Source organism: Diadema setosum, chromosome 1 (genome assembly GCF_964275005.1).
Source record: "Diadema setosum chromosome 1, eeDiaSeto1, whole genome shotgun sequence".
In the NCBI taxonomy this organism is placed as follows: Eukaryota; Metazoa; Echinodermata; class Echinoidea; order Diadematoida; family Diadematidae; genus Diadema; species Diadema setosum.
In genome coordinates, this window is record NC_092685.1 from 21,330,808 (window position 1) to 21,356,192 (window position 25,385).

At 36.3% G+C, this 25,385-nt stretch overlaps 1 protein-coding gene across 1 annotated transcript; it reads right to left on the reverse strand.

Moving 5' to 3' along the window:
- Nucleotides 1-1,976: 1,976 nt before the first annotated feature.
- LOC140234895 (calmodulin-like) lies at nt 1,977-17,447 on the reverse strand. Its single transcript, XM_072314939.1, has 6 exons — nt 17,333-17,447; nt 11,714-11,744; nt 9,238-9,381; nt 6,937-7,063; nt 5,624-5,739; nt 1,977-4,038 (listed from the first exon to the last, which is right to left on the reverse strand). Exons 1-6 carry the CDS (start codon nt 17,333-17,335, stop codon nt 4,010-4,012), a joined length of 450 nt encoding a protein of 149 aa, XP_072171040.1. The 5' UTR covers nt 17,336-17,447; the 3' UTR covers nt 1,977-4,009.
- Between the last annotated feature and the right edge of the window lie 7,938 nt (nt 17,448-25,385).

A 25,385-nucleotide genomic window follows, 5' to 3' on the forward strand; every position in this document is an offset into this window, starting at 1 on the left:
CTTATCACATGCACATAAATGTCTTCATAACAAAACAGAACTTGACATGTACAGCATCTTGGTCATTGGATCAAAAGTTCCACGCAACAGCACTTTCCACCATGCAAAAATGGCCACTGAATGGATAACATAACCAATAATGTCAAAGTGAACACCCGTTTTGTCAAAATGATGTTAAGTGTATTCTGTATTTAGGGATGCTATCCTGATAATGCTAATTCTCAGAATAAAATCAGTTAGCTCTTTAGACTGGACATTTCTTTACTCTGCTCTAAGCAAGTTTCCATCAGGAAAATTATGCCACGTCTTGTAAGGCCCATTCTGTTACATTTTGTGACTTTTGATTCAGTGACCAAGATGCTGTGCATGTCATTTTTTTCTTTGTAATAAAGATAATCACTTGCTATTGGGTACTATATGTGATTACTAATGGATATTGCAGCATACCTGTGTACAAAAATTGTCTATTTCCAGGTGGTGAACTTTTGTGTGCAGCTTTTGACAGAAGTGGGTACTTTCTTTTGCTGTCCGGTGTGTGAGTGTATATATATATATATATATATATATATATATATATATATATATATATATATATGATAAAAACCTAAAATGGCATTAGACTAAAAACGCTTTACCCTGCATGGCGAGGAAAGCGCATGATATAGAAACAAGACACCAAACAGGTTAGTCATCGCATTCTTCATCAGCGACCATTATCAACGACCATTATCATTGTGTATTATCAATGAATGTAATTATATATATATATATATATATATTCATTTTCTATTTTGAATGTACATATGTATACTGTGCTTCTCTATTTCAATCTAATGTATTTCTTCGTTTTTATGATGTAGAACTGATCTTTGTACTCATAACTGACATAACCTAAAATAATTTTGTCATGGTTATGATGTGTGCGTAGTTCTTGTTTCGGTACAGACTTAATGAAGAAAACGTTATCGACAAACCAATGGCTTGCTGAAGTGCAGTATTGTGTGTGCGCATATACCGTATGTCCCCTCCCCCCCCCCCCAAAAAAAAAAATAATAATAAACAATAAATAAATAAATAAAATAAAAATACAAAAAAATTACAACGGGACCCTCCGCAATGATATCTTTAAAAATAGTGAATCAATCCAAATACAAATTCAGGGTATGAAACTACAACTCATTGCCCACATCTTACAGAAAACCCCATTCGATTTGCTTCAGTGGTCAAAGAGAACTGAGGAATTTTGTAGAGGATGTCAAGAATCTCTTCCCTTCAAGTTCTGTCTATTGTATTCACACACAAAAGCATCGAAGTGCTAAATTTGGAAGAATCAGACTCATGACACGCTTTACAACTTTTCACATTTCTCTGCGACCGCTTAAGCAAATTGAATGAGATTTTCTGCAAAATAGAGCTAGGATGTTATATTTTAAGACCCTGAAGTAGCATTAAGACACTTTAATCATATTGGGTGTTATCAATGCGAAAATTTGATTGTGATTTTTTTTGGGGGGATATACTGTATCTTTGTAGTGTACATGTAATTATTATTTCCACCGACACACCTACAATGTATCGTCAATTAAGAAAATACATGTACACTGTATAATCTACGCAACTCCCTGTCAAAACGAGATACATACACTATTTTGAACCAACAGTTTTCTTTCTTTTTCTCAAAATTTCATTACATGTATAGCCGACCACATTTTTACATGTATATGAAGATATAAATTTTGGAATCTGAATTTTCACTTCATTGTATCCAAAATTTTGATGAACATGTAACTGTGCTCATTATAACAGGAGTGCACTGTACTACAGTGTACCCATAAATCTGCGTACAACTGTGTAATTTAGAGTTGTGCCCACAATAAACATTTTCACACTTACATAGCCAATCCACAATCGTGTTGTCTTCTTTTTTTTTTCTTTTTACGACCAGCATTCACAAAACATGTCTACAAATCGAGAAATAAGAAAACACTAACAAGTTTATTTCAATGTTATACGGTCAGTATAATTGAGTTGCTTCAATGCAATCGACATAAGCTTCTAGCTATTGACAATTCATGCAAAGTCGGTAACAAATGTATGATTTCTTGTATGGATTACTCTGTTGGAGTAATTTTACATAATGATTAATGCACATAATTTGATCAAGATATAGAAAATACAGACCCACTCATCCTACCTAGTGGAATAATATGAATAATTTATCCGAATGTTTATATGGTATGTAGAGCCTATCAAGTTGCTAACTGCACGTTATAGTCATGTAAGTTGCATCCCGTCTGGGGCAGCAACATGTCGACATAAAATAATCGACTACAAATAACGGTTAACTTCAGGTTCATGCATGTAATACACAGAAGTTTGTGAAAGTTCTTTGAATATCCCAACACCATACTGAACAGAAATAAAAGACTGTAGACCCAGTACTGGCATCTGTCTAGACCATAGTCATACACTGAATAACGCCTGCTCACTCTACTTGTTTCATGTTTGTACTAAAGCCTACATTCAGTAGAAAAAAAAAATGAGCACGAATACGGTAGTGACATAAACGAGAGAGAAAGAAAAATTTTGATTCATCTCACGAACAGTCTGGAAAACATTTCAGTATGCAAATTTTGAAAACAAAACCCTGAAACAAATGCCTTGTAGCTTGGCTATAATTTATGCTGCTTTGAACCTTCAAATGTATAACACTGCTCACTTGCAGATTGTTACTACAGGCTGAAAGATTTTAAATGACTCGTGCAGCATGACGAAGCACGATAAATTTCCAAACATGGTTAGTTTATGTAGAGAGTTGCCCATTAATTTTCCTGTTAGATCTTCCAGTTAGCACCCCCAATACAGTTATGGAACATAAGGGGGAAAGGAATCTATTCCGTGTTCTAAATGTTACACCAGGCTCTGAGAAACCAGATCCTGTTACATGCATGAGACATGATACCCGTAATAATGGTAGCTCACATCACAAGTGCACAATACATCCTAGTGGAATCATGTGGCTTGATAATTACCACACAATACTGGAACATGAAATGATAATTGCATACTTAAAAGACATCAATGAAAGGCTTTCTTTATAGCTTACTACATTGTTCAAGAGTTTTACATAATTTCTCAAGGTTTGTAAGTAGCATAGAACAGATAGAGCTTCATAAAAATTGCATTACAACAATGTAGCAAAAAGAAAAAACAAAAAAGTTGACATTGAACATGGAATGCTTAGTCCTTTTTTTGCATTCAGTAAGAAAATGCTATAAAACAGTGAAAGAAAATGATGTATGCATTTTATTTTTGCATTATGATTGCAAGCATAGGTGTGATTATTTTTTGAAACTTAGAGAAAGGTATGGCTTTTGTCCTTTACAAAACATGAAAACAACCTTCAATCATTTAAAGTGTTTTCTATTTACATGAGAATAATAATTACAAAACAGATTTTTTTTTTTCTCCTTTTTCACCTTCCATAGTTGATATTGCTGCCAATCCATTGTACATGATGTGCGTGCATTGTTCAAGGGCAGGGGCAGGGGTTGCAAAGGCACGGGGAAAGCATTCTTTTTTTTTTAGATAATTTTGCATCAATAGCTGCAGGCATCACCATGTATGGGTCCAAGATGTGAAAATTGTCACAAGAAGTATATCTTGGCAGTTCCTTGCATCCAATTCATCACCTTCCCAGAGAGAACAGAAAACATACTGGCTGCTTTGGGGATGGAACAAACAACAAAAAACAAAAACTGGGCAATTGTTCATGGGGAATTGACAGGGGCAGGGGATACATGCCAGCGTACGAGGGAGGGAGAGTGTACAGGATAGTACATGGGAAGCCTTTGAGCTTCGGCATCAGCTCGGAAGGGCTCTGCTGCATAGCGTGAAGGAGCATCATCACAATGACACTTGGGAAGAAAGCAGGAGTTGCCAGTGGCATAAATTATCCGGAGAAGGGGGTAGCACGCACGTGGATAATGAAAGACCCTGTATGATGTTCTCACTTTGAAGTCATCATTGCAACGAACTCTGTGGATCAAAAGTACAAAGCAAAGATAAACTAGAATTAATGTTTCAATCAAGACTGGAATAATACATTTCTAAAAAAAAGTATTTTAGCCTTTTTTGCATGAAAATTAAATATACCAAGAGTGCTGGCACCTGTATAAGTATCTTTTCGTCATGGGCTATTAACCATGGATATTGGGGGCAAACAGTAATTCCAAATGACTGATGTCGAGTCCTTTCCAATAAATAAAGGAAAGTGGTACTGTTCCATATGAACCAGACATGCCTAGTGATACTGAAATGAATCTGAACGTACCAGTTTGTCTGCTTCACCTAGTTTTGGTTTTATTTCTCAATATGTTTCCCAATCTATTTGTCTTATTACACATCACTTACTCATATGCTCTCAGTCTCCACTATATTTTTTCCTGAACACAAATCCCCCCCCCCCCAAAAAAAAGGAGAAATTCATTAAAAATCAATTCAAGCTACTTGTAATACGAAATACATCAGGCACTTTCTAAGTCTATCCCTATTTGAAATGATTACTTATACAGTGTACTCCTATTACAATTAATATGGCTATAATGAAATTCACATTTTAGTGTGTTAAAATTAAAATTGCTCTGCATTTGCTCCATGTCACACATCCTTTCTAAGAACTTGTGCTACTGTGTGTCAATCCGAAATTAACTAAGGTTTATTATTCGGAAGGTTTGTTATTTCAAAACACACAAATTCTGTGTAGCTAGATGTTCGTTTATCAAAAAATGAAAAAGAGTTCATTATTACAAACATTTGTGACATTACTGTGAAGGTTCATTATACCCAAGGTTCATCAATCTGAAAATGAAATACGGTTTGTTATTGCGAAGGTCCATTAGTCTGAAAATAGTTATCTTTGTTATTCTGAAGTTTCATAAATGGTTAATGAAATAAGGTTTATTATTCTGAAAACAGTGATCTTTGTTATTCCAGAGTTTCATTAATCGGTAAATGAGATACAGTTCGTTAATTTGAAAATGGTGATCTTCATTATTCTGAAGTTTTATCAATCTGTAAATGGAAATACAAATCATTGATATAAATTCGGAAAAAAAAAATAAAGATGAGTATACTAATGAACCTCTGGAATTAAAAATTCTAATTCTTTTTGACTTTGGAGCAACAAACATTTTAATTTTCGGATCAACATTATCTGGAATAATGAAACATATTTCATCTTGGGAATAACAAATCTTGGGAATATGGAACTGTACCTCAATCCTAAACCATTACTTTTCAAAATAAGCATGCAAGTACAAACAACTTTATGCTGTCTTTTAAATGTAATATTTAACAAAATTAATGAGATACATGTGGCATCAGATTTCACACTGCTCTTCAGCGTATGAGAATTCAATTAACAACATTATCTGCACTGGGTGCACGTTTTCATCATTTACTGTGTTACTTTTGTTTGGTTACAACAAACTTTCAACATGACAAAAGAAAACTTCAGGTCCCGAGGAATCTGTTATAACTCGAGTGCACTGTACTTATCATGAAATGGTCCAGTGAATAGACATTTGGACCACTTTCTACTGCACTGGCCTGTAGAACATACCTTCATAGTTCACTTGACCATCTCCATCAATGTCAGCCTCCCTGATCATTTCATCTACCTCCTCGTCCGTGAGCTTTTCACCAAGGTTTGTCATCACATGGCGCAGTTCAGCCGCACTGTGGCAAAGCAGGTGGTGAAGCAGAGATAGGAAAAACAAGTGTGAAATATGTATGTGGGGGTCTTCTAGCAACTGCAGCACGATCGCCAAACAAGTAACATTTCGATACATGGTGAGATTATCGTAAGCCTCTGAATGTCATCTTGAAACAAATGACAGGCTTGTACTACTGTAAAAGTGGAAATTTTGTGCATTTTGCGCAACCGGAGCAAAAATATTTTTGCTTGCCATATATTTCAGTACTTGATGTCTTGATTCTGCAGAATTAAAAAAAATGTGAAACTCTTCTTGCCCGCCTGAGCGCGAAAAATTAGTCCAGCGAAAATATTCACTTTTTCAGTATACTGCCAGTTGAGGAAAACTGCTGCAAAATTGCCTACAATTGAAGGCAATTCTACACATGTATCTAACCTTTTTAATATAACATCTCCATGACTGTTCCAATGCCACATTTGCATAACAGTATTTTCTTCAGTGAAAACGGTGAAACAGAGAAACTTGTATTTCAAGGTTTCAAAAGAAGAACTAAGAATAAATTTTTGAAATGTGCGTGGCAGAGATCAATCATGGCAGCTATACCACACCAAATATTTTGCACCATTTTAACTTATTTAAATCTATCTCACAGTTTGCAAACGGTTGATTACCATGACAGTCACACCTGGCAAGGTCCTACATGCTTTGCAAAGAGCGTCACACGTCATTTTGGACTTCTGTCAGAAGTTTCAAGGGAGGTATAGTTTTGGTTGAGATGTGGATTCAGGTTTTAACTTTTTTGTGAGATAATTTGAAATCACTTCTATAAAATATCAAAGGACACTCAGTTCTAGATAATTAGAAACCATTCATATGAAATATCAAAAGGCACACAATTCTAAGAGGAATTAAAGTTTATTTGATGGAAATTGGTTTTAAAATAGCCGAGATATATATATATATAAGAAAAAAGAGAGGTTCTAATAAAATGTGGGATCCATCTTTTATAAAGAACACTTTGTTTTACTTTGTTTTTAGATATCTATTTCTGTTACCGATTGTATTCAGGAGGTAAAATGTTTTCATAGGATTCGAGAGGACTCACTACCTTGAGAGTGCCAAAATGGAAAAGAAGTCATGCATACATTTGACATAGATATAATAAGGCTGCTAAACTTCAAATCTTTTGACCAACTATTACAGAGGCTGGATGCCTTACCTAATGAAGCCATTGCCATCCTTGTCGAATACCCTGAAAGCCTCGCGGATCTCTTCTTCGCTGTCTGTCTCTTTCATTTTTCTTGCCATCATCGTCAAGAATTCTGGGAAATCAATTGTTCCATTACCTGCACAGGCAAAGAGAGACTGGAAGCTGATAATCAATCCTCTCAAAATTTCTATCCTGAATGTGCTGATTAAGAATAATTGTGAGATCAGTATTGGCTGGCTGCATGTCATTATTCAGTAACATGAAAAGTTTAACTTTCTCTCTCCCACACCTACACACACAAACACATTTTCAACGCATGTGCCCTGTGTACAAGACGCATTTTGAGTATTCCAACACTTGACTACACGTACAGCCTCCCCGTACACATAGTCTTGACTATAATAGCTTTTATCTTTCTGAGACAATTAGTTTGATTAAATGCATGGAAATGTAACCAATTTCTGGAATCTGTTTTGTATTTTGTCTGACTAAATATCAGCTCCTTGCATCATTCTACCTCCCATGCTTACACAAACACATTTTCAATGCATGTGCCCTGTGTAGGAGATGTATTTTGAGTATTCCAACACTGAACTACAGCCTCCCCATGCACAAACAATCTCGACTTTAAACACTTTTATCTTTCTGAAAAACATTTTCTGGATTGTTACTGATTTGTATTGTGTTTGACTAAATATCAGCTCCTTGCATCACAAGCCAAAAATTAACATAAAAGATTGTATGTCCCACATCACTTGGGGTGGAGGTATCAAAAACCCAAAATGAACAAATTTTTCAAATTGCCTGCCAACTCTTTCTCTCAACGACTTTGTCAATCATTGGCCTCAAAATTTTAAAGGGATCGTATAGTTTTGGTTGAGACCTTATTTCAGGTTTCTAACATTGTTTGGTGAGATAATGAGAAACCTCTTATAAAATATGAAAGAGCATGTAATTCCATGTGGAATTCAACATTTGATGAGAATTGGTATAGAAATGGCCGAGATATCCAAAACAGCGATTCTAATGAAGTGTGGGACCCACACTTTATTATGATTGCTTTGTTTTAAGTTGTTTCAGTTATTCCAAACCCGATTTTTATCAAATAAACTTTGAATTCCTCTTCAAATGGTATGCTCTGTACTATTTCATAAGTATTTTCTTGGAATCTCGCAAAATGTTAAAAGCCCAATTCTCATCTCCAACAATACTGTACCATCCCTTTAAACAGAGGTCAGTGCATTTCCATTATAGCAAACATGGTTACAATGAAATTGCGGTTACAACAAAGTCAAAATTCAGGCCGCAACATTATCCACTCTATGTATTTTTCTTGTTTGTTTGGTGATAATGAATTTCGATTTAATGAAAGAAAACTGCTGGTCCCAAGGACTTCATTATAAAGGGAGTCCAATGTAGCAGAATTTTGGTCAATTAGAATTGGCTTTAAAGGGATGGTACAGTATTGGTGGAGATGAGAATTGGGCTTTTAACTTTTTGCGAGATACCAAGAAAACACTTATGATATAGTACAGAGCATACCATTTTAAGAAGAATTCAAAGTTTATTTTATGAAAATCGGGTTTGGAATGACTGAAACATCCAAAAACAAAGTAAAACAAAGCGATCGTAATAAAGTGTAGTCCCATGCTATTAGAATCGCTCTTTTTTGGATATCTCAGCCATTTCAAAACCAATTATCATCAAATAAATGTTGAATTCCTCATAGAATTACATGCTCTTTAGTATTTCATAAGTGGTTTCTCATTTTTTCACCAAAAAATGTTAGAAAACTGAAAATAGGTCTCAACCAAAACTGTAAGATCCCTTTAACATCTCTCCAGGTGTCTACAAGTGTAATGCCAACATCAATAATACAGTATACTATCAGAGATGTCAACCTTGTGAGACAATGCAATATTCTGATTGCTGAAGAAGTGTATTTTTGGTGGAAAATCATTATTTTTACCTTTCCCGCAATTTACACGTTGTAATGAAATTTGAAAAAAAAAGTATTTTTATGAAAGCTGTACTAATTTGGGAAAATTTGGGCAACAGTACTAAATACTGACAAAAAAAAAAAAATAACAGCTGGCATCTCTAGTAAATGTAGATTAAAAGTCCCTGCTAATAAGCCAAGAATTATAAGGTTATCTCTACATAACTTTTTCTCCCGTCTTTGGTCATGCATCCTTATACAATTAATACAACCTGCAGGCATTTTGCTGATGCTAGGTTCAATAGACACTGGCATTTTTTTTTTTTTGGTCTTGTTTATCTCTCGACACGAACAATTTTCAATTAACTAACCATCTGCATCAACTTCATTGATCATGTCCTGGAGTTCAGCCTCTGTAGGGTTCTGACCCAGAGAGCGCATCACAGTTCCCAGCTCCTTGGTGGTAATCGTGCCATCACCATCCTTGTCGAAGAGGGAGAAAGCCTCCTTGAATTCTATGATTTAAAGGAGATACAACACAATGAGACACACTGACATAATCAAATGCATACATCACAGAGGGGGTTAAAATAGATTATCGATGATATGCCAGTGCTTTGACGCAATTTAAACAGACAAGACACTATAGCTATTCAGAGCTGGATTTCAAGATTTTGTAGCGAAGAACACTGAATATTCAGTAGAAACATAAGCACAATGCTTGTGTTGATTCTGTGTTGAAAGCTTCAGGCATTCATTTGCTCGCTGAACACATTATGTACAGTGACGCACTGAAATTTGGAAAGTATGTCCACAATGCTAAGGCCTTTCAGCAAATATTGGTTGGGAAATGGAGTACTCTTGATTTCTAAAGTTCCTTGTTGTTTCTCTTAGATTCCTACAACCAAGGACACAATGTGTGGATGAATTTTTTTAAAAGATTCATCATCATCAGAGCACAGTTGACTGCATGGACAGTTTTTACATTGTGATCTACAGGGCTCACTATGGGAAAATTACAAACTATGAGTGTAATGCCAATTCCCTCGCCTAGAATATCAACATCAATACCTGCCAGAAGCATGATAGTGGAACCAAATGTGACCCACTACAATAAAAGGATCCGAAAGTCAGAGGACAATATTGTGAAAATGGCATGAAATTATTCCCTTACTCTTCTACTTTAATTTCGTTTATAACACAACCCATAAAAGTACTCAGTTGCGGAGATATCGATGATTTTATTAGCACATGTCAAGTGGTTGAGGAAATCAGAGTTTCGAGAAAAACGCCTTCAAAGTTTTCCTTCTGACGCTATCATGATCAAGGGGAGGCGAGACAGTTTTCACCACTTGACAATAAATGGCATGCTCCTATAGTGACCTCCGTGATGTTCATTCAAGCTTAGAGCAAACGGTCTATGCATGACCACTCAGTAATCAGGATGCCACGCACTGACCAATAAGATCACTTCCTCATTGTTAGGGGCGGAGTCTAGCTGCGGCGGGCAATCTATATCTACAGACACGTTTCTGTTACGTTGAAAGTCGGAAAATCATGGCCCAGAAAAACGCTAATTTCTTTCCTTTCCTTTAATAATTTACATTCGAAATTTCGACAGATGATAAACAAAACATTAGAATACAAAATTATGCAAAAAACAAAAATCCGATTGTTTTGACCAATTTTTATGATGTGACTTCAAGGTCGATTTTCTCGACTCAGCCGTCAGCGACCTTAGGATCCTTTTGTTGTAGCGGGTCACAAATAAACATGGAAAATCATTCTGACAAGTGTTGTTCCATGTGCATATTGAAAAAAAAAGCACACTAAATATATCTGTATTGCAACAAATATTCACAGAAAACATGCAAATACAAGGTAGGACATCTACACATATGACATAAATGATATCCCCGGGTACCAAACAAAAATCAGCCATTTTGTTGAATTATTTATTTTTTTAAAAAGGTTGTACCCTGGGTGCCAAAAAGAGGAAATTATTTTGGTGCTGGAGCTAGCGCGCGCTAGCTACTGCACTGCAATGTACTAAAGCACACGCTAGTGGTATCGCAGCTTCCATGCACGCATAGCACTGTAAAACGAGGAATTTTCGCGTGCACTTTAATTTCGCGAATTTCGCGAGCGCCAAGATTCGCGAAATTAAAATGCACGCGAAAGTTCTTGTTTACACTATATGCATTGAACGCCAGTGGCACTTCGCGAAAATTTCATGCCACGAAAAAGGCTGTCAGCTCCAATTCGCGAAAATTTCATGCCGCGAATATATCATGTTTTACAGTATAACATGCAGTGGCATGGGAATGACTATGTACACGCACACACAGTGCATGCATTTTTCTCTGGCTGTCCTCGAGTGGACGTGAGGTGGCGCTACACAACGCGGTTACCGTACCCCTGGGTAATGCGTGATGCATCATATAACAGATAACTGTATTCTGATATGACACAAATTTGCTGAGAATGTGTAAAAGTCTGACAGAACAGCTCTATTAGACATTGCAGATCATTTTGGATTTGGATTTTGGACTTTTAGTTAAGTATCATTTACAGATGGAGAATACATCAATGCAAATATCACTGCTTACAAGATACATTGCTAAGAAATATGGCAGGAGTATCGAGGGATTAACTTTGAGAGTAATAAAACGAAGACAATCAGGATTCTTGCTCTTCATATTGTCATGGTCCACATGAAGCAAAGGTAATTCAGGTATCATCCTGCCCACCTGATCCTGCCTATATACTGTACACTGTTAAATGCACTTGGGTTTACTTGAAAGCAGATGGGTTTACTAGTACAGATTCTTACACAAAAATACATACCAGCAATCTGCTCTTCTGTCAGTTGATCAGCCTGTGAAAAGGGCACAAGATACACCGGTTAGGATGAGAGGGCATTAGAGAAAGAGCTATCTACATTTGTATGCTGATTTCAGTGCTTTGAGAGAGAGAGAAAAAAAAATCTGTTCTGTCAAGTTAATGGCTTTTCCTTACAATTCAGATTTCTACAAACATGCACAATGAAGAATGATTTTTTTTTTGTCTTCATTTTAAGACTTGTCTTCACAGTAAATATCTCTGGTACATGCATAATGGATTTGTATGGAGAACAGTCATAATAAATCTGAAATCTATTGGAAATTAAAACAGGATAACATCAATACCCATGATTGCAGAGATTCAAGTGCAATCTGTTAATGAAAGTTAGAGTTCTATCAGTCAAATATCAAGATCACAGTTAAATAAATTTGCTACAACTTGATATGCCCCCGAATGTGGATTTAGCTGGGCAATTAACCTAATGGGCAATTCCGCGGTTAGTAACGTTACATTTGAACAAATTTAGATATTTGTTTTTACCACTAAATTACCATTTATTCATTTCAAGTCAAAATTATGTCAAAAACATGTTCATCCTTCCCAGGTTTATGATACAGAAAAGAATGAACACAATCCAAGAAATATTAGAATTGCTATAGCAACTTAAAGGGCTGGTTAGTAACGTTACGAAAAAAGGACATGACAAAAAAATCAATGTCTTGTAACAAAAAGTGTGCTAAAATTCAAGTTACTTCAAACAAAGTGTTGCATTAATTTCAATTATTGCATCATGACAAATGTTCATGCAAATTTTTTTAGCAGTTCGACCAATAATTTTTTAGCTAGACCCCCAAAAGCATGGTTAGTAACGTTACGGTTAGTAACGTTACATTTGTCCGGAGTAATTCCGGTCATTTCACCCTTTTGTAATTGACAAAATGTCACATGACTTCTGGAGTATTTAAATGTATTCATCTTTTACCCTTTAGCAAAACTTTGAGGAAAAAATTTCAAAGGAACCCACTGTAATTTGCATTTAAGTGAATTTCAGCATCCCCAGTCCCACATGAACATTTTAAATGATGGTTTTAGATCTCACAAAATCAATGAATACGAAAAATAAAATCTACTGAATTTGAATGACCCTAATGATTGGTGAACATCCATGGCATTAGTTGATACCTAGATTAAAGGGTAAGATAAAGAGGCACATTTCTTTTATCCATGTCATGTCCACCTAACTGCGGAATTGCCCTAATGAAATGTCATACAATATCTAATTTACTAGTTTATTTTGTGCACAAGCGATTTTATTAATTTCACATTTTCATACATTTTTCCCATTTCGCTGAAAGACAACATGTGCAGGATTGTGCATCATTGTTAGAAACACAAGAAACTTATTTTTCTTGTGATGCATTGCACTGCCCTTGTCACTCACTACAGTTACAGATAAAAACAAACAAACGAACAAAAACATGAAAGACATACAATTGTACATGCACATGCTTGCAGGTTTGCAAGCAACTATTGGAGCTATACAAGTAAACAGTACATTACACTCACAATGACAATTTGTGACTCTTCAATATCATATGGGCAATTCCGCGGTTAGTAACGTTACATTTGAACAAATTTAGATATTTGTTTTTATCACTAAATTACCATTTATTCATTTCAAGTCAAAATTATGTCAAAAACATGTTCATCCTTCCCAGGTTTATGATACAGAAAAGAATGAACACAATCCAAGAAATATTAGAATTGCTATAGCAACATAAAGGGCTGGTTAGTAACGTTACGAAAAAAGGACATGACAAAAAAAATCAATGTCTTGTAACAAAAAGTGTGCAAAAGTTCAAGTTACTTCAAACAAAGTGTTGCATTAATTTCAATCATTGCATCATGACAAATGTTCATGCAAATTTTTTTAGCAGTTTGACCGATAATTTTTTAGCTAGACCCCCAAAAGCATGGTTAGTAACGTTACATTTGTCCGGAGTAATTCCGCAGGTCATTTCACCCTTTTGTAATTGACAAAATGTCACATGACTTCTGGAGTATTTAAATGTATTCATCTTTTACCCTTTAGCAAAACTTTGAGGAAAAAATTTCAAAGGAACCCACTGTAATTTGCATTTAAGTGAATTTCAGCGTCCCCAGTCCCACATGTACATTTTAAATGATGGTTTTAGATCTCGCAAAATCAATAAATACGAAAAATAAAATCTACTGAATTTGAAAGACCCTAATGATTGGTGAACATCCATGGCATTAGTTGATACCTAGATCAAAGGGTAAGATAAAGAGGCACATTTCCTTTATCCATGTCATGTCCACCAAACTGCGGAATTGCCCATATGGATTCTGGTATGATCTAAAAAATCTGATGTTCTACTATGGTAAAAGCCATCATCTATTGATTGGGTCGAGTACATAGCTTCCTTTGATAACCAGAGGTCAAGGCAGATACAATATTTGTAACTTTCTGAAAGCATTCATACACTAGCCGGGTTCACACGTACAAACTAGCGGGATGACGATCGCGATCCACATCTTGAGTTTTTTTGCGAGCAATCACACGTACCAAATTAGCGGGATATATAGCGATCGCGATCGGTATCCCGCTAATTTGGCGAGCGTCCACACGTACCGAATTATCCCGCTAATTGCTGATAGAGATAACAGCAAAGCCTGCAAACTGGGTCACACCGTGCCCTTCTCTATCACTACCTGCGCGCACTTCCCTTTGTCCTTCGCAGAGTGCGCCTCGCTGATGTGATGTGCGCATTGCATGATGGGATATAAAAACTCGAGATTCTAATCCCGACCGTTCACACGTACCAGCGCGGGGCCAATTATCCCGCTAATTGATGAACCAGCGCAAGATTTCTTAGGATTAGCATCGCGATGCTTATCCCGCTAATTTTCGGGTTTTTTCTGTCCACACATGCAAAAAACTCAGGATGACAATCGCGATGCAAATCTCGAGATTTGTATCCCGCTAATTGGTGTACGTGTGAACCCGGCTATTAACTCTATGTGTGAGATGGATACGAGTGTGGCCACTCCTATAATAATAATAATCATAATAATAATTGCATTTATATGGCGCTTCATTTATTAATCAGTTCCAATTGAGAAATATGTTTGAAACAAACGTCAATACTGTGCATTGACTTCTCCATTTATACATGTAGCATTGCACGTAAAGAACGAACTTTCGTTCAGTGGTTTTGCATTCTTCACTGGGGATTTGATGATGTCCAAATATTACTGAAATACCTGATAATAAACAAGATCAACAGCAAAACAATAATGCTGTAACTTATGGATGCACATTGGAAAAGCATTATGTGCATTTCACACATATTGTTACAATAGAGGGAAGAGGTGTTGGTTTCAAAATTATGGCGCAACTAAGTGCGTCAAAATAACACTCCACGCATTCGAAGCAGGCATCTTGGGAGAGTGTACGGTAAATCACATTTTTAATGCGCGCTTGTGAATTCAGAGCATTTTCTTTACAGGCGAGGAAGGCATATTGTGAGATATTTTAAGTACCGTAGTTATGGGTAAACTCGGCCACTTGTTTAATATGAGGGCGCTAAGGGTCGAGTTTACCTGCGATAGAAAAACATTTGGGTGTTGGACACCCAACTAAATTATATTAGAATTAAATTCAGTAAATCTAAAACAACATACATTATCAGTAACAGTTAGATCTAGGTTCTATATAGGATTAAATTCTAGTTTTAGAGACCGTCTATAGATCTATTTCTAGAAAGGCATGTAGAACCTAGTAGAATATATAAATTATAGTCCATAGATAGATCTAAGATTAGATAAACTGGCAAAAAAAAAAAATGGGCCTAACAATTTACTGTTACAATATGCTTAACATTAGAAGGGTTCCTAGTAACGTTAGGCCTAATTTAATCTTAAATTGTGATACACAGAGTCTAATGTTAACCGTTAGACCCCTAACGTTACCCACAAACAAGGTTCTTGAATCTTGTATTAGAATCTAACTTAACTTTGTTAGATCTAGGCTACCCCCATTCTTAACCAATGGCGGAATGGGTTCGTAGTATCACAACCGTGACAAGGTTAGCCCGATTTTTATATCACTCCTCAACTTGTTCTAAAATGGTGCACCGGTAGGCAGAGATCTAACGTTAAGACTACGTTAGCAAAAAAGCATTAGTATCTAAAGGGCTTTTTACACTTGTGTTTCTTAACCCCGGACTTTCTCTGACCCAGGACTATCGTTAGTCCCGTACCAATTTTTTCCGCTTTTTACACTCGCCAATTAGTCCCGTACTATCTCTTGTCCGGGGCTAAGGAGAAAACTGACCTTTTTACACTCGTCTTTCTTAGCCCCGGACTTTCCAAACCACATGAATATTCATAATTACGCTGTGTACTGTACACGTACACGCACGCACCGGCAGCACTTGATTACCTCGTTTCTGATTGGTCAGTGAGGGTCGCACTTCGTCTCCGTCGCTTAGCCCAGGGCCCTGTTTCATAAAGCTGTTCGTAAAGTTACGAACAACTTACGAGCGACTGGGGATCAGTTCTGATGGGCTCTACTTATCAGAATTTCCATAATTCAGCACAAGTACTGATCACCAGTCTCTCGTAAGTTGTTCGTAACTTTACGAACAGCTTTATGAAACACCCCCCAGGATTATTTTTTCGTTCTGTTTACACTCACTTGCTTGGCACCGCAATTGCGGTGCTAGCACCGCAATTGCGGTGCTAACCCCTGCTATTTTGCAGGGCCAGATAGTACCGTACTATCGGTGGGGCTAGCCCACTTTGGCAAAAACGAGTGTAAACAGAAAGTGGGCTAAGGATAGTCCCGTACTATCGGTGGGGCTAAGGCCCCCCCTTAGCCCCACCGATAGTCCGGGGCTAAGCAAAAATTTAGAAGTGTAAAAAGCCCTTAACAGTTACACATGTAGGACCTAACTGTTACTTGTAATGATTATGTAGCACTCATAGTCATACACTTAGCTGTGTTGAGTTGTAAAGTGTAATTTAACGTTAGACTCGACAGTAAAATTGTCATTATTCCATTAACAATTCACACATCAAGGCCCATGCAAGAATAGGTTAAATTACATTTCTGTGTAGAACTGTTCTATACGTTAGAGAGGCCAGACAGGCTATATTTCTAGGTCTAACGTTAGAAATCTAAACTTTATTTACTTTAAACATTAGCTGCGCTCACAAATTACTGAGAAAGGTCTGCTGCAGAGTGTGGTAACGTCAACAACTTGATTTCACAAGCGATATAGCGAAGTCAACCTTGATGGATCACAGCCCCATTAACAGTGGTAAATCACCAATTAAACACGCTCTTCCCATCTACGCTTTCCAATCATACCACACTCACAGCCACGGCCCCGGCTGCAAAGCATTTGATCCTATATCACAACGTAGATCCCAAACTGACGATAACGGAAAATGGGGCGGGGACACACAACATCGACATAGGGACGTTAGAATTCAGCACATTCTTAAATCTGCAGTTTTACTAAAATGCACATACAGACAAGAATAAAGAGGATAAAATCACAGCCCATAAGCGATGTAATAAAATGGGTAACTCACCATTTTGAATACTAGGTTACAATTTGTTAGGGAGTTTACGGATGTTGGACAGCAGGTGGCAGATCACAGACACTGGAATCTGGCAGAACAGTGTACAGCAAGTTGACTCAAGCTATAGCTTGTTGAATGGCTGCAATCAGATTCATTAGCTATTTCACATCGTTCAATGGGCCGCACTACTGAGCCGCACTGCGACATATCCATGCGCGATGCGCCCCTGCACCTTTTTACGCATGGCGGGTGTTCCCTTACGTCATTTGAACGAATGAGAGAATGAATTATGATAAGTAATTTTCAATAAGACTGAATCTTGTGATGTTCCGATATGATTACATGTCTTTATACTGCATTTGTCATCTTTTAAAGCTATCATTCTTTCCGCGATATGGACTCTACGTATGCATGAAAATTACGAGATGTTTTTACCAAGATATAATTATTGTTTTCTGTCGACAGAGGCTATGCCATGCAATAACACTCTATTTTCTCTTATAGTAACCTATTTTAACGTTCACAAATTACATGTATCTTTAAAAAAAAAAATCTACACACAGAATAAAAGTGTTTATTCAAACTTTATTCGGAGTGGCATCACAAACGTTCAAGCATGTGACTAGATCAGAGGCGGATCCAGGAATTCGTAAAGAGGGGCGTGTTTACAAAAATAAAAGGGGGGGGGGGGCGCACGCACCCCTCCCCCATTTCTTTATTTTTATTTCTTTTGTTTCAACAAAAAATAAAGGGGGGGGGGGGCGTGCGCCGTTTGTGGTCCTCCCTGGATCCGCCCCTGTAGATCAAACATTACCATTTACGGCAACTTTTATCATAACTATAAAATTCTCAGTACTAGTACTCGGTATCAATTTTGATAAAGCGCGATCAAATAGTTCCAGGTATCTACAAAGTTTGAAATGGTCTGTTTTCCCCTGTTCCTTTGTATGAATGCAAGTAAACACGAGCTTAAGATGGTACAGGGGTCGCCGCAATCTCAACATTAAAATAATAAAAAGAAAATAAATATCAAAAATGTCGATAATGGACTTAGAAGGGTAAATAAGTTTGTTTGTTTGGTTTTTTTTTCGAATTTCTTTCAAGTCGTGTAGGTATAAGTTATCGACTGTCTTGATAAAATGTTAATCGTCAAATCGATAGTGAAAGATATTATCAAAATTCACTTTATGATAATGTTTGACTTATAGCACGTGCGCTTGACTTAAGGTGCACTGATGGGAGCAAAGTGTACTGAGGTCATGTTTAGATTGAAGAAGCATGCAGTGCCATTTAATACGACTGCATTTAGGCACTTAAGTGTTTGTTTTTTGTTTGTTTGTTTGTTTGTTTGTTTGTTTTGAGGCCAGTCAATATAAGTGCCAGATTTCATAGTGGCATAAAGTTACAGTATACAGATTTTGAGTGCGTATGGGAGCCATTGTGATAAGATTAAATGATAGAGAAAGATACTGTTGAAAGAAGGGAAAGGTTTGGATATATTGCAATGATGAAGATTGGCACCCATGAGCCAATAATGCCGGTACGTTATTAGTGCTTAAAAACGATGCCTTAGCAGTTGTCGATCCTCTTATCTTAAATATAAGCTTCCATTTCATTGAACATAATTTCCTTTCAGTTCAGTTGCTTTTGGCTTTCACATGAGGCACTTGTCAGTACGAGACATCTATTTACGCATAGATATAAAGGGCCTATAAGCATCTAAATTTGCTGTTATTTTTCATCATTCTCTTTTTTCCCTTTCACCAGTCACCTTTTATTCAACTGCTTTTCCACGGTCTCCCAATCCATCCCCACCCCCCCCCCTCTCTCTCTCTCTTTCTCTCCGTGAAACAGGAAAACGGTCCGTCATGGATAAAATAGCATTAGTTTCCGCGTGGTCGGCCTATTATTTCACACAAGTTGTAAAAAAGACTTATCCAAACAAGCAGTCGTAGCGTACCTATGATGGGCCAGCCTATATCTGAACGTACCACTCATGCCATGTGCTCTGTAGAGAATTATTATGCAACAAACGATAATGGATTCATCTGTTGAATTTGTTAACCTCTTCATGATAATACGGTACATAACATAGTATCATTGTCGCTACTACAGATCGCCGAACTGCTGTTTTTGTGTGACGCTTTATTCATATCCCTGCAAATTTCATGATCTTTGGAACGTGTCAGGACGATCGCAAAGCACAATATTATGCACAGTTCTTGTGATCGAATGTAATGGGGATGAACAACGAACGTCTGAAATTCGTATCACAGACATACAAGCAGGCGCCACGGAAAAACTGTTGGCCTTTTTTATATTTGCGTACACGATTGTGCATAATGTGCGGGTTTGTGAAGCGTGGGGGTGTGTGTGACTCTCTTTCTGTGTATGTGTGTGTGTGCATTAAACTAGAGATCCGAGAGAGAGGGAGAGAGAGAGAGAGAGAGAGAGAGAGAGATGGAGAGGGAGAGAGTGGTATTGTTTCAGTCGTGTTCGAGCAATAGGCAGTACAGTAGTTGGTCCTTTCATGCAAAGGACACTGTACATAACTGCAGTACGTGAACATGCATACACACATAAACAACATGCGCATAATACAACGGCACACACATTGTTGAGGAATTGGAAGCGCCTGCACGGAGAGGGTGGAGAGTGGTCCTAAAATTCATTTTCAGGAAAATCAAGATTCTCCTGAATGCATATTTTCTGAAAATGTTTGCTTGGATTATGCTGTAACTGACAAGAATACATTATTTCTGGGGCTTATTCATTTTCGTGATAATGATGTTCGCAAATTTTACTGTAGGCCTATAGGCCTCTGGAAATTGGAAATTTGCTTGTATCAATAGCAATACCAAATTGGGTACATACTCCCTCCAGTTGCCCTGATTCACTACTAGGGGGCAGCTTTTATACTGCCATCTCTCTTCATGGAGCATTGTACGCGTGGAAGAATGATTCAAAGCTCACTGAAAGTCACTTTAATAATTTTCAATCACAGTTACACCTGTAGTCAGTCAAGAATTAACCCGTTTCGATCCCTTCGCCATTCAATATTACGCCCGATATCGTTAATTACCTATTTATGATTCAAAACGTACTTTGATCAGGTGCATAAAGATAAAGGTACTCTCAAAATATTATCAATAAGGCTTTGAAGGTAGAAGGAAATTCAATCAAATTCAATTCAATTCAGTTCAAATAGATTTTCCAATACAGCAAAGTCTTTCACATCCAGCAATCACAACAAATCAATTATACAAAGTATAAATTTTTTGTACATTCGAAAGTGGAAAATGAGGAACGAACAAGTGCATAATCTATATGAAAGTATTGTTCAAAGTCATATCGCATGTACTGGAAAAGATTGACCCACGTAAAAGACAAGCTTGTAAAAGATGGGGGCCATTCAACAAATTGGACTGACAAAAGAAAAAGACCAGGTTTCCGTCTGCAATGTAAACCTTATCTGAAAAACATGTTCCTTTCCGATATATAATTGATGTCGTCGCATATAACATTTCTCAGGTCATAATCGTGAAAACTTGATTTATAAAAATCATAATAGGGCCTAGCTATTACATACGCATGATCATGTAAACACCTTGAAAAGTGTGTCAAAATGTACTTTCGCAAAAAGCTCATTTTGAGACAGAATATTCAGCATTGTAAACTGTTAGTTATATCTTCTACCCATGCACTTCTAGTACTAGTATACGTACATTCGTCTCGTGGAGGAACAGGATGTACTTTGTTTAGCTGTCCACTGTACGATAATGTGATTAATGTTATAATTCATGTATTGTCTTGTATACAGCCGCGTCCGGTTTCCTCTGTTAACCCCCTTTCCCTTTTGTCCTCTTCCGTATTAGTTTCAATTTCGAGCTTGCATTACTTTTTTTATCAGTTTTTATCTTTTATCATAATGTTGCTTTTTTTTCACCGTGTTCCTTCATTTTCAATACGATTACCCTGAATGAGAATTAGAAGGAACTACATCAAACTAATTGAATGATAGCTGGACTATACATTGCTGCGGTTTTGCTGGAAATCATAAAAAATGAGTTTCAAAGAGGTGTGAGGATGTTTTTCCCTTGCGTCTTTCAGCGCATAATGAAGTCATCAATGAACATTTTAACATTAAGATTAATGATATTTTCGCATGTTGGAACAAGCGCAATAAACTTTCTAGCCATACACAAAAACAATGATATTAATTGGTCTCATTATACAGAGGAACAGGCAAACTACATTAGTGGCTGGTAGAAGTATACATTGCACTAAGTTTCTGTCAAGAATAAATAATTATGATCATGATCATTTCCTGCATGGATAGGTTAGTGGTATGTGTGTATGTGTGTGTGTGTGTGTGTGTGTGTGCGTGTGTATGTTATATCTATGACATCATCACTTTTTCATATAAAGCTTAACGTTAATGTAATTTTGAACGCGTCATTTTGCAAAGGTGGTTGATTATTATAACAAACTGTTACTAAATTGAAGAGCTAAAATTTTATATTCGACAAAAATAACGTATCGTTGTTATTTTTGCATCTAAGTATTTTGATGAAATAACCATTTCAATACGTAAATGTTACATTTCTAAAATGTTTTACGAGATAGCAATCATTATCTGTCTTGATGTAAAGTGGTGAGAACAATGACTTTCAAGAAACACAAAAAATGGGGATGTTATAAAGAAACAATCATACTAAACTTAATAACAATTACATTCAATGCCATAATGTAACTTGTACTTTATTAACTAAGCAATTCCCTCCGCAACACGCAACACACACACACACACACACACACACACACACAAACAAACAAACACATACACACACACACACACACACACACACACACGCACACAGCGATTGTTTATTTCCGTAGTTATACATTCTTGTAGAAACAGTCCCCGTACCAATGAGGCAGAATATTGTGATTGTGGTTATTTTTCATCACCTTCACCGATGTCGCGGTTTCCGATCGTCCTTATACTATAGTCTAGATGCCTTTGATCTGCAATTTTTGAATTCTTTATCTGAATTAACCCACTGTAAACTATAGACGTCTGTCCATTTTATGAATTTTTCTTTCGACCAAACTATACGTCGCCGCTCGTTTAAGTGAATCCTACCAGTTGCTGTTCTCACACAGTCTCACTGTAAATGGGGTAATCGTTAGCTTTGTTTGTTAATGCGTGCGGTGAAATTGACACCTCGTCTATTGTTGAAAACGAAATGCACACAAAATTAAAAGAGTTGAGTGCTGCTACCACTTCATAAACGATTCCAGAATTAGTGATGTGGGCTCTTCAATTCTAATAACTTCTTTTCCAGCAACTCATGGATACTCATACAGTAATCATGCTGACAAATAAAGAAAAAAGAGAGAAACATAGATGCTTCACGATTTTATTATTATTTTTTTTTGGGGGGGGGGATTATGAAAATTATGGAATTCGAAATTAAACCCCGTTTTCGTAACAGTCAAGCGTGCAAGTTTGAAGATAAGCTAATGGTGTCATTCGTCCCGAGTTCTCTACCAAGTACATCAAGCTAGTATATATGGTTGAAAAGATATTTTGAATTTGGATAGAAATTTAGATTTGTTTGTATAATTTCAGTATGAAACCGTACAAGCAATAAAAAAGGATCTAAAAAGAGCTAACATAAATGATATTCACTGGATTACATCATTCACACTATAAAAGGGCCTTTATACAAAACATTTGCGAATTCTGTAAACATAATTCGGTTTGGCAATAAGGAATTATCAAAACTTTTTTTGTCGTCTACATACACCTAGTTAACGAAATCAAAGCATGCATGACGTCAGGATAAAAAATGAACTCCACTCAATAAACGCCAGTGCACACGCAAAAGAATATTTTATTGTGAGTGCAAAGATAGTGACTCAGATTACTGTATTGATTTCACTTATTGCGACTATTGTCAAATGCATCCACAGTTGACTTCTTGAGAGCAAGTTTACATGTAACTAAAGGGAACGACGCTTGAAGAAATTATGCAATGCAGATATATACAGATATTTTGTTTAATTCATAATAACCTAACCATCACTTAATAATAATTATGTGGACAAAAGAATATCTGAAAATAGGTCATCATTATTTGATTATGATATCTCTACTGCTTCTCTTCAGATTACTTGGATGTTCCCCCCCCCAAAAAAAAAAAAAAAAAAATCTTCCAAAGATAGATTCTACAAATGACATTTCTGTCAATCATTGTTAATAACAAAAGACATTAGAATGCATGCACCTTCCCTATGAAATGAGCATTATTTCCCTGCCATGTCTTTTGTTATTTATCATTCTATAGTAACATAGATATAAGCTATAGGGAAAGGTGCTTTCCAATATTTTTTGTTAATCACATGCACCATTAGTACTTTATACATAAGTAATGATTGATGGATAATGTCACTGGCAGAATCATGGTTTGGAAGGGTTTTTGTGCATATAGGCGAATCAGAGTAACCTGAAGGAAAACAGTAGAAAATTACTTCAGAAGACAATGAGGATTTGGCAGATAGATGTTAATTCAATCGCATTATTTCTACAGGTGATGCTGAGGGTAAAATGAACCAACACCAATCAACATGTATGTGTAATGTATAATTCATTTCATGATTTCTTTCAACGAGCAAAGTTAAGAGGGAGTATTATAAATGTAGAATATAATATGTAGGTTATGTAGAAATAGTTTTACCCCACCCATGAACACAACATTGAATATGATTATAAAATGAATAGTATTAAAGGGATAGTTACAGATTTATTGTATCATTGTAGTTTGTATGTGAGGAAGTTTTGTTTTTAATGTCACCTGGTTGGTATGTAGGAATATACAGTGTGTGTGTGCGTGTGCGTGTGCGTGTGGGTGTGTATGTGTGTGTGAGTTTTTGTGTGGGTGCGTGTGTTCATATGGGTCTTTGCATGTGATGAACTGTGCATGCTGATGCGTGTTTGTGTGTGAGTGTGTGTGTGTGTGTGTGCGTGTGTGTACGTTTGTGTGTATCGGTGCATGTTATGTCTTAACATGCGGTAGACGTGGGCATGCGAGTACAGTATAGATGCGTGACTATGTCTGCATACATTTGAACTTTAATATAGGTTGGATTGAAGGAATTATGAGTTTTTTTGTATGTATATTCTCTTGGTATAGAATTATTGAAAAAAAAAACCCAAAGATGATATATTTTGAATAGATTTTATGTATACATACATTTGTTTGTTTATGTAGTATTGGTCAAGTGTTTGTTTTGTTTTGTTTTGTTTTATTTTGCTCTGATGTTTTGTGTTACAATATAATTTGGTATGTTAGATATTTATATAAATATTCTTGTTTGTTTAGTAGAATGATGAAGGATGGTGTGTAATATTTATATCTTTGTAATTTTGGTAAAATATGTGGTAATATTGTGTGCAATGTTTATCATTTAACTATGAATTTTTTATGCAGATGTTATGTATGACAGGTAATTCAGTGTGTTTTATTTAACCTGAATGTACATACATGTAGGTTATTGCAATGTACTTTAACCTTCGGGCTATACGAGGTTGCAAGTTTTTTATCAAATAAATCATTCTAATAATAATAATAATAATAATAATAATAATAATAATAATAATAATAATAATAATAATAATAGTAATAATAATAATAACAATAATAATTATAATAATAATAAGCAAGGAAAGAAAATTTATAGGAGGACCGGCATGCCTAATAGATTAATGAGCTTACCAAGCTACAATATAGGGACACGAAATCTAATCATGATCTCCTGAAAAACATGAACAACTCCATGTTTAATTCTGTCATAGCTATAGCAACATTAATAGTTTTGAGAGAGCGGTCTGAGAGGGGTATCATAGGTGTACAATATGATATAACCCTTTATTGTGATACTTGTGTGTGTGCAAATGATATCACACGTACTCGGTGTCATATCCTCCTATATAGATGGCAAGGTATAGCTAAGTGCAGAAACAGGTAGAGGTGAATAATTGAATCAGCTAAAATTT